This window comes from Apium graveolens, chromosome 11 (assembly GCF_009905375.1).
Source record: "Apium graveolens cultivar Ventura chromosome 11, ASM990537v1, whole genome shotgun sequence".
Taxonomy (NCBI): Eukaryota; Viridiplantae; Streptophyta; class Magnoliopsida; order Apiales; family Apiaceae; genus Apium; species Apium graveolens.
Genome location: NC_133657.1, coordinates 45,044,278 through 45,055,631, shown reverse-complemented (window position 1 = coordinate 45,055,631; position 11,354 = coordinate 45,044,278). Strand labels below are relative to the sequence as shown.

The 11,354-nt window shown below is 34.1% G+C and overlaps 1 protein-coding gene and 1 long non-coding RNA gene across 2 annotated transcripts; one reads left to right on the top strand and one right to left on the bottom strand.

Annotated features, from left to right (window-relative positions):
- Positions 1-737: 737 nt before the first annotated feature.
- LOC141695227 (uncharacterized) lies at positions 738-5,928 on the bottom strand. The gene is made up of 2 exons (XR_012564385.1): positions 5,251-5,928; positions 738-1,094 (listed from the first exon to the last, which is right to left on the bottom strand). It is a non-coding gene; the product is annotated as an uncharacterized LOC141695227 (long non-coding RNA).
- Positions 5,929-6,215: 287 nt separating this feature from the next.
- Positions 6,216-9,690, top strand: LOC141695226 (MLO protein homolog 1-like). Its single transcript, XM_074499482.1, has 14 exons — positions 6,216-6,476; positions 6,613-6,670; positions 6,760-7,010; positions 7,138-7,254; positions 7,342-7,402; positions 7,625-7,710; positions 7,853-7,927; positions 8,028-8,116; positions 8,281-8,330; positions 8,443-8,483; positions 8,555-8,728; positions 8,811-8,846; positions 8,939-9,067; positions 9,161-9,690. Exons 1-14 carry the CDS (start codon positions 6,354-6,356, stop codon positions 9,521-9,523), a joined length of 1,653 nt encoding a protein of 550 aa, XP_074355583.1. The 5' UTR covers positions 6,216-6,353; the 3' UTR covers positions 9,524-9,690.
- Positions 9,691-11,354: the final 1,664 nt, after the last annotated feature.

Genomic DNA, 11,354 nt, shown 5'->3' with positions numbered 1-11,354 from the left:
TGAGGATGAGTTTTAAGAACAAAGCACTTGTAGCCAAAAATTTGAAAATACTTTGAATTTGACTTCTTTCCCTTCACCATTTCAAATAGTGTTTTGCCATGGTTATTTATCAGTGTTGCATTTTTTGTGAAGCATGTAGCTTGCACAGCCTCAGCCCATAAGTAGGTTCGCAATTTTGCTTCTTCAAGCATGGTCCTTGCAGCTTCTATAAGATTTTTGTTCTTTCTTTCAACAACTCCATTTTGCTTTTTGATCCCCTTATATTTACATAATTATTTCATAGTGTTATTTTTGAATTCAGTTCCATTGTCAATTCTAATAATCTTCACTTTGTGTGTTGATCCTTTTCCTAGTTTCCTTACATGATCAAGAAGAATGGATAGAGTCTCATCTTTGGTATGTAGAAAATATACCCATGTGTATCTTATGTACTCATCAATAATCACAAGTGCATACCTCTTCTTAGCTATAGACATTACATTGACTGGACCAAAAAGATCAATATAAAGTAATCGATAAGGTTCAAGAATTGAGGAATCAGTTTTACTCTTGAAAGATGATTTTTTTAATTTGGCCTTCTTGCATGAGTCACATAGGCCATCAGGATTAAACACTGCATTGGGCAATCATTTTACAAGATCTTTCTTCACAAGTTCATTGATATTAGTGAAGTTGAGATGTGAAAGTTTTGTATGTCGGTTCCAGATGACTTCCACAGTTGCTCTACTCAATAGAAATATTTCAGAACCATCAGTATTTGAAACATTGCCATATCTTTACCCAGTCATTGAAACATTGCCATTTGAATTGTTGACAATTTCACAATATTCTACACAGAAATCCACAGTGTAACCTCTATCACATATTTGACTCACACTGACCAGATTATGCTTGAGTCTTGCAACAAGAGCTACATTTTCAATGATGACATTTCCAAGTTTGATTTTGCCATATCCCAGAGTTTTTCCTAAGTTTCCATCTCCATAAGAAACACTCGGGCCAACCTTCTCCTTATCCTCTAATAGAAGGGCTTTATTTCCATTCATGTGTCCTGAACATCCATTGTCCAAGATTAAAGAATTCTTCATGTTACCCTGCAATCAGATAAGCCATTAATTAGTGTTTTTAAGGACCCATACTTACTTGGATCCTTTGACCTTTTTAAGTTTGTTAACATTTGCAGCAGAAGTCTTTAAATTAGAGTTTATGCTAACATTTTTAATATCAAAGTTACACATGCAGAAATAACTTTTGTTTTTTTAAAGAGGGCTTCGGTTTATAATAATCATAATATAAAATATGATACTCTTTACATGTATAAATGGAATGCCAAATGCTACCATAATGAAAATATGGATTTTGTGATTTATATCTAACCGTTCTATTCCTAAACTATGATTTAGGAGGAATAATATGTATCCCTTTATTCTTCCTGCAAGCAACAACAAGATAATTAGTACTACCACAATTTAAACAGGCCTTTCTAGGTGCATTAGGAATGAGTTTGTATTTTTTTTTTATTAACACCTACTTTTCCATTTTTGTTCTTTCCGTTGTTTTTCCTTGTTTTTTATTTTTACTTCCTTCAGCTTTTATTTAAGCTGCTTCTGAGTCATTAAACCATTATTTACTGACTTGTTATGAACTTGTTCATATTTATCAGTTTTTAAGTTTGACTTAAATGCTGATGTTGACCCTATTTCATTTATTGACTTAACAGCATCAGCACTTAAATTAAACTTAACAGCTTTTAGCTGAGACTTGTTCAGTTTTTCCTTTTTCTCAGTATTTATTTGTTTGATCTTCTCGGTTTCTTTTTTATTTAATTCATCGGAATTAGATTTACTAGTATAACCTAATCCTGATCCCCAACAACCACTTTCTATTAAATCCTGAGTAGATTTTCCTAAATTAGTCCAAAGCTTAATAACTTCTCTTTCTTTAGCTAATTCCTTTTCAAGTTAAGCATGCTTTTCTAGTAGTTTATCGTTAACATACACAACATCATCTCTTTCTTTTTGAGTTTTTAACATGAAAACTAACTCAGCTTCTAGGTGATCATTTTTTTTCTTTAAGTGAGGATTTTCAATTCTGATCCTAGCATTTTCAAGAGTTTGATCCCTATAACTAACATGCAGAGTTGTAAAAATAGGCTTACTTCATATATATCACCAGTATCATAAGAAAGAGTAGTTTGAGTTACCTTCAACTCGGCAGTCTTAAGTTCACTGTCAGCATTTGTCATGAAGCATTTGTCATGAGAGCATAGTTGACACCCTCATCAGATTATGATGTATCATCCCAATTCTTCTTCTTTGTGATCAAATATTGTTTCTTCTCAGCTTTTGGCTTTATGCAATCCGCTGCAAAGTGTCCAACTTATCACAATTGTAATACTTTATCTTTGACTTGTCAATTTTCCCATACCTTGACTCCTTCTCGTTAGAGTTTATCCTGTTGTTCCTCCTATCAGAGTTTGAGGAACTAAAGCCTTTCCTGGAAAACCTTTTTCCTTCCTTGAAGTCTTGTAGGCCATCTTCTTGAAGCTTTTAACTAATAGAACAACCATCTGTAGAATTTTTTTCATCATTTTCATGATCACTTTCAGTGTCTGAGTAATATCAGAGTTTGAGTTATCATTAGTATTTGATGACTCAGTATCAGAATTTGCAATCATAGCCTTTCCTTTAGAATGGCTCTTTCTCCCAGCTCTCTCCCTTGGTTTTTCTTCAACCCTGAGTTCTGCTCCATCTCCAATTCATGAGTTTTCAGCATCCCAAAAATCTCATCAAAAAATGTGTCTTCATGATCATCGTTGTCCCTTATTGATGTGACTTTCAAGTCCCACTTTTCAGGGAGTGCAAAAAAAACTTCAAATTTGAGTCTTCTGGATCATATTCTTTGCCAACCAATGATAAGTCATTCAGTAATTTTTAAAACCTATCACAGATTTCAGTCAGGGACTCATCAACTTTTGAGTCAAAGTGTTCATACTCCTGAGTGAGTAATGTCCTTCTATTCTTCTTGATAGCAGTAGTGCCTTGACACTTAACCTCCAAACTGTCCCAAATTTTCTTGGCACTTTTGCATCTAATCACCCTATTGGGCATGACTCTATCAAGACTTCTATGCAAAAGATGTCTAGTTTTTGCATCTTTCATAATTGATGAAAGATTCTCAGGAGTATAATCTTTTTAGATATTCATCTTGACTTTCCAGATTAGATATTCATTAATCTTCAAGATTGGAACCTTAGTAGCCTCATATCTGCTCATATTGTGGTTGATTTGGTTTATGGCTGGTTGTGGTGGGTGATTTGGTTGAGTTTCTTTGTCTGCCATTAATGATTATTTTCTAGATCTTAAACTATTTGTGTATCAACAGCAAGCTCTGATACCAATTGTCAGGCCTTAAATCAACTATAGATGGGGGTGAATACAATTAAACAATCAAATCGAATTAAAGACCTTAACAGATAAGAATATTTTTTATATTACTGAATAAAAACTAATTACAATACTCCCTCAAAGGATGAACAGATATCCTTGAGAGCTACTAGGTTATGTGTATGATATATCAATGCACGACACATATAGTGTTAACCTAATATGTGCTTATATACTGCACACCTACACAATTATTTTAAAAGATATGTTGCAAGTGAACAAGGAATCATAATACATATCCAACTATTGATTGCTACAATAAGTAAAGTCATACACCAATACATCTCTGGAAATCAAAGTATTATAAATAGAATCAATTATTTTCTAAAACTCAGTCTTGATTGATGCTGATGAACAAACTATGATCTGTCAAAATACTGATAAGCTTGATAAACTCTGATAACTTCCAGTAGCAAACTCTGTTGGTAAATGCTAACATCATCAAATCATATCTAACAGGAAGGTATCTCTCTCAAGATCTCTGAAAATGTAAAACCTATTTTTTAAATGAAACATAAGCTACTATTTGATTTATATATCACCAAATTACATTGCTTATCACTGAGTTACAATGCTTGCTAGACAATACATAACACAGTCTCCGTAGTCCAACAAGATTACTTTTTCATTCTTTTTCTCGTGACACTTGACAAATGAGGCTGGATGGCATCATAATATATTTTTTTGAATATCCCTCCAATTTGTCATGCATAAAAATGGAATGTTTCTTCTTCTTTCGAATCTAAGATCACATGAAATGTTTTTCTTGCCTACTCATTTTCTTTTCTGAGATTATGTTACAAGTGAACAATGGATAATCACAGGTTGGATCACATGAAATGTTTTTTATGCTATTGGAAGTCTTTTGCTATGGCTTTCTTTAGCCATTGATGGTCACATATTTAGCAGTTAATGGACTGATATAGATAGCAGTTGATGTTTTCCCTTCAATTAGCAGTTAATGACTCACTTTACTTAATCTAAATTACATGGCATCAAATATTTATACTTAACCACCCTATTCTAGATTATCCATTGAGTCAACATGACTTTTAAATGAATAACTGCAATTCTATCTATTTACAGGACTCTCATAGAATATGTTACAACTCTATTAATATGCTAATATTAATATGCATCACGTCAGATGTGAACAAATATGCTAATATGCCGGCAGTTTTTAAGATCTAGAGTTAATTGTGAAAGTTTGATAGCCCCAGTTCTGTAAGTGTTCAATTATGAACCGCGGGATGATTATTAATTAATACTCCCTCTGTCCCAATCATTTCTTTACACTTTTCTTTTTGGGTTGTCTCATTCAATTCTTTACTTTTCAAAACTTACCAAAAATAGTAAACGGGTCTCGTCATTTTTCCACTTTTTTCTCTATTCACACTATTTTTACTCCACTATCTCTATGTTATACATTAAAAATTAATGGGTCTCACTGTTTCACACACTTTTCTTCTTCTTTTTTACTACTTTATACATATTTCTTAACCTTCGTGCCCAAACCAAATGTAAACAATTGGTCGGGACGGAGGGAGTTTATCTTTACCATATTGAAGTTTGACTCCTTGAAAATTTCACAAATTACATTCTTAAGCTCATTGTCACTGCACTTTAACATCTCCGCTTTGAGTTTCATGACTTTTATGTGTTGAAAAGGAAAAAGAATATCAGGTGACTCACTTGGAGGGAGGGGAAGTATCTTTATATCAAAAAAAACATTAACGAATAATACTATATAATCAAGTAGCTTGAAATAAGAAAATTTCAGTCATGTATCTGATCATAAAGATACCTCTCACAACCTTAAATCTTTCTTCTTCAATATCACATCGCACAACAGGTCACTACAATAGTTGCCATGAAATTTTAGACCTGCACAAAATACAACAAAAATCTTTCAAACACATATGCAATGTGAAGTAATGAATTTTTCAATTAAAAAGTTCAAAACTAAACTGATATTCGTTAAAACAATGTATCAAACACTTGATAAAACGTATACTAACTTCAAATATAATTTTAGAGCATCAAGAAAAGACTAAATAATTTGATACAAAACCTATAAATCGAAGAAAATAATGAATTTTTTTGTCAAAACTTTAATCAAACATATGGTGTACAAAACATTTCTTTAATTTCAATTCACATATATTGCATATAATTCTTAGATACATAATCATAATATGAACTTGAGATTAAAGACCGCATATCACATAACCTGTAAACAAACTAAAATTGAATCAAACAGCAATATTTAGAGAATATATAATCTAAACAACTTTAAGAGGGAAAGAAAGTAAGAGAAAGGGAAAAATGAAGAAGAAATTCGATAAAAGCCTTCAAAGTGATAGATGATATGGAATTTAAATTTTAAACTGAGATTAAACTATGCATGAATTGTAAAGTTTGAAATTTGAAATTTAAATTGGATGTGATATTTGCTCAGCATCGCTTCTGTTTTTTGGTGAAATTCAAATTTTACTTTGCAGTGTGTAATAAATTTTTAATATAGAATATACATATGCCATACATTTAAGATGTATTATACAAAAATAGTAAAAAAGGCTTCAAGGCTTATACTTTTAAGTAGATTTTAATAACGGGCTATATAATTTTATAAAATATCTTTTGGACAATTGTAAATAGTATTTAAGGGAAGATTAAAAGTCAAGAATTATTGTCACTACCCTGCAGATGATCCAGTTCTGTAATTTGGCACGTATAAGCCGGCAATATCATTCTCTGTATACTACACGAACCTATTCGATAAGTGGTAGGGAAAAACAATGCAGATATCACGCGTACTCGGATTTTAAAATTTACCTTTCAAACAACATAAGTTTGTCTAATTTATTAAGTGCTAAATTCGTTGGTTTTCCACAACTGGAAATTTTGATGGCAGGAGGTTCCGAAGAGAGGTCACTACAAGAAACTCCAACATGGGCTGTTGCCATTGTTTGTGCAGTTTTTGTGATCATTTCTATTATTATTGAACACGGAATACACTCTCTTGGAAAGGTACTTGTACCCATTTTTATGTAATTGTCCCATCAATTACAAACTTATTTAATTAACTACAAACTGGTGATTTGTTTAATTTTCTAGTGTATTTTTTTTTACTAACTGATGATTAGTGCTACTCCCCCCCCCCCAGTTTTTCAAGAAGCGAAAGAAGAAGGCTATGAATGAGGCCTTGGAGAAAATTAAAGCAGGTTAACATTTCTACTTTTCTTTTTTTGTATTTGTGTCTGTGCGCGGAAAATTTAAATTAATTTTCAAGGGAATGGGGATTGATATGCAGAACTGATGCTATTGGGATTTATATCCCTACTGCTTACTGTTGGATCAAGTTACATTGTTAAGATATGTATCCCAACCAAGCTTGGAGATACATTTCTCCCATGTGAGGACAATAAGCAGAAAAGCTACAATAAACAAGGCAGCGATGGTGGAGGAGATGATCGAAGAAAACTACTTTCTTATGCTGAGGAGATCATATGGCGTCGAGCTCTAGCATCTGGGGATGACAAACAGGACTATTGTGCTGCTAGAGTAAGGAAACTACCTACGTTCCACCTTTAAACTATTCAAGTGTGCCCTTATCCTTGACATCAACTACCTAGATTACTAACCGAGTAACTAACCATAGTTTTTGCTTTTATCTGGGGTTTAAATTCAGGATAAAGTATCTTTGATTTCGTATAAGGGGGTACACCAATTGCATATATTTATATTTGTCCTTGCGTTGTTACATGTGCTCTACAGCGTCATCCTCGTGGTTCTAGGCCAAGCTAAAGTAAGTAGGATCAAATTACGAAGAATTGACCTCTCTTTCATTTTTTTTCCGAATGTCTCTTGAGATTTTTCCTGGCCTTTTTATTAGATGATGAAATGGAAGGGCTGGGAGGCTGAGACTTCCTCTTTGGAGTATCAGTATACAATTGGTATATACTCCTTTTTGTTGTGTATCATAAAATCAATGCATGCAGTAACCATGAGTGATTCCATGATAATCTATAATGAATAACATGTTAGGACTAGGAGACATAAAGAAGAAATATATGTGTTAAATAGGATTTTACTTGAATTGATACGGAAACGATATTCTGGATAGGCTAAAAGATAAGACTACAATAAATAACCAAGTTCTTGTTCAAAATTTTCAGATCCGGAAAGATTTAGGTTCAGTCACCAGACATCCTTTGTGAAACGTCATGCCAGATTCTCATCAATGCCAGGTGCAAAATGGATTGTGAGTTACGCTCTTAACCTTTTAATCGCATCTCCCATAATAACTTATAGGCTTAGAAGTTAATCTACAACAATCACGCGGCCAGGGGTACTGTGGGCACACGTTCATTTTCTGTGACTAAGGAATAATAAGAATGTTTCAGGTGGCATTCTTTAGACAATTTTTCGGTTCTATATCAAAGGTGGATTATATGGCCATTCGCACAGGATTTATTAATGCAAGTGACTTCTGGCTTCACTCTCGTCTGATCAAATATTTGTTCAGCCTATTGGCCCGGTTTGTTGGTATCTTTAACGACTCATCCCACCTAAATGCAGGCAAATGTTGCTCCTAATGGCCAATTTAATTTCCATAAATACATCAAAAGATCGATGGAAGACGACTTCAAAAAAGTTTTGGGTATAAGGTAAAGAATTCTTAAATCTGATTTGAATTTAATATCTCTAGCTGTAATCTAAATAATATTAATGACTACACATATTGGATAAATTAGGAGTAAAACTAAGCAGAGGAATTCCCCAATGTCAACTGAAAATTTTACTAACACCCTCTTTCATGTTGCTGATGCAGTATTCCATTGTGGAGCTTTGCACTTATATTCTTGCTTCTAAATGTCTACAGTTAGTAACCTATTCATCCCTCTTACACACTGCCACACTACTTAAATTGTAAATGACATACTGTGTATAAGTTGTTAACTTTCTAATAATCCATGTTTGTGTACTGCTTCAGAGTGGCATACACTAGTTTGGCTCTCGATGTTGCCACTTTTGGTAAAGCTTAATTAACTCTCTCTGCTCTAATGTTAATATTTTTAGAATCTAACCGCAATCAAATTTTGAAGATACTTCTGCTAGTGGGTACCAAACTGGAATTAGTAATAATGGAAATGGCTCATCAAATTCAAGATCGGACAGTCATTGTAAGAGGAGCTCCAGTGGTACAGCCAAGCAACCAGTTTTTCTGGTTTAATCGACCTAGGTGGATTCTCTTCTTGATTCATTTTACCTTGTTTCAGGTATATATTCAAATCTCTTTCTACTATCATAAACGTTCATGATGTTAAACTTTAAGTAAAATCCTAGTTGCCTCTTTTGCAGAATGCATTTCAGATAGCATTTTTTCTATTTACTTTGGTAAGTTACTGCAGGCCCAATTTACAAAACTTAGCTATCTCTGAATGTGCACCATTATATACCTAATCGTTTAAAGGAGATGCCTTCTGCAGATTGAATTTCGACACAAAACATGTTTTCACGACAAATTACCTTCAGTACTGACCAGAGTTGTGCTTGGTGTGGGACTTCAAATCTTGTGCAGCTACATCACTTTCCCTCTCTATGCTTTAGTCACACAAGTGAGCATTTCACAAATCTAAGATAATATTGTTACCAATGTTCGTAAATCAGCTATTAGTACTTGCAATTAAATCAGATATGAAAATTGGCAGATGGGATCCCACATGAAAATATCAATCTTTGAAGAACAAACAGCAAAGGCTCTAAAGAATTGGCATAAGACTGCAAAAGACAATCAAAAGAAGCTGAGAAAAGCAGGGGAAGCAGCATCACCGGGATATGCTTGTAGTGAAAATAGCACACCTAGTCGAGGTTCATCACCACTTCATTTACTTCACAACCACAAGTCTAGTGGCATGGATCACAGTGAAAGCATTGCTCATAATTCGTTAACTTGTTTGCCGGAGATTCATCGTGAACATCTCGAGGCATCTCATCATGAATTACGACAGTCTGATCAACAAGATAGAAATATGGATTCATATGGTGCTACGTTTTCCTTCGGAAAATTATGAATTTTGTGTATACTGCTGTAGTTTCACAGAATAAAGCAGTAAATAACATAAACCAATCAAGATAGTCTGATATTATTCCCGCTTGTCACGTGACCCGGGTTCGATCGAACCCCTGCAGCCGCATAAATTTTCCTATTTTTAATAATCAGCTGTTCAAGATTTTTTTTATTTCACTTTTACCCCAAAATAAATTCAATCCAAACCGTATATACACCTAGCTTCTTGTACAAACATAACCGATAAGTTTTTTAGAGTTATTTGCATTTTGCATCCCAGTGGTTCGGACAAAATGTATTTTTTAACCCAAACATTTTATAACTGCAGTACGCATCTCTTTACTATTTGTGGCGCCAGAACTCACACCCTTTCCGTCCATTTACTCCGTTAACATTAATTTTCGTAGGAGCAAAAACGGAATTATAGTAAAAAACGTCTTTCTAACGGTCATCTTCTTCCTATCTCTGTTATATATATACATATATGTCATGTATTCTACATTAAAATTGAGAAATTACCTCAAATTAGTTCTTTTTATTTGTGCTAAAGAATAATTGTATGGCTGAGAGGTGTTATTGCGGCAACTGGGTGGTGCCAAAAACGGCGTGGACAACTTCAAATGTTGGGCGTCGTTTTTTTTCTTGTAATCGATGACGTTTCTTTAGGTGGCTGGATGATCCATTGTGCGAGCGAGCACGAGTTATAATTTCAGGTCTTATTCGAAGGATTAACAAGCTTGAAGCTGAGCGAAGGGGGGGAAGTACCGTTGTTGGCTTATGTTCAAGTGAGGATGAAGGTTGCAAACTGTGCTTCGAAGCAGCGAATGGAGCAAAAAGTGGTGGGTTTACAGCACTGACCTTACTAATCGTGACATGGATTGCTATATTAGTGTATAGCTTCTGTCAGATAGAAGAAGCAGAGGAGATGTGAATATTGTGCATTGTAATATACGCTTTGTTATTCAAATAAGTTGTAGTGTTAATTGTTTTTGGTAATTTGTTTCTTGATTGTTGATGTAAGTTTGTTGTTCAATTATAAATGGTTGAAAATTACGGATGGAATTTAATGAAAACATATAGCAATGGGCAAGAAAAAATAAATGCAAGCCAACCAACAAAATTTAAGGGAAAGGTCTGATAGCTAGATAGAAGCAAAAGTTGATCAAAGTTAACATCCCAAATATAGACCACATACCATATATTACTAACACTTTGAGCAAGATAATTAGTTCCACAAATATATGAAAATACCCCAAAAGAGCACAAAAGCTGAAAATGTCAAAGTACGTTTTCTACCAAACGATTACGTAAAATAGCTTAACTTGGGGACCTTGTCCATGGCCTTCTTTTTCTTCTTCTTGGTGAGTGTAGCCTGCAGTTGCCTTAATGTAGTGTAACTCTCCCCATTTCTTTCAAATGATTCCACCCCTGTTGAGGTCTGGACAGGTGCTTTGAAAGGCTTTACAATTCCTCCATGGCTGTTACATTTTTAAGCATTCTTCAAATGGCTAGACCTACCTTTTATTCCTGCCAATTGCTTGGTCCTTGGAGAGGACCTCTGGGCACTGGGTGTGGCAATTTGAGCAGCAATGGTCCTAGCATTTTGAGTGTGAATCTGTTGAGAGGTAGTCTTTTTAGCTTCCTAGCATGACTTTCGTCTTGAGATTGTTGTATTTGTGCCAACAAATTTTCAAGTTTTTCAGGGTTCTTTTCAAGATCTTCTTTCCTCTTCACTTCAATGTCATGTTTCTGCAAAAATAAGTAAATGATGATGATATGATAAACATGATGACATAATTACTAGTTCTATTAGTTGTGCATACTTTTGCTGGGCA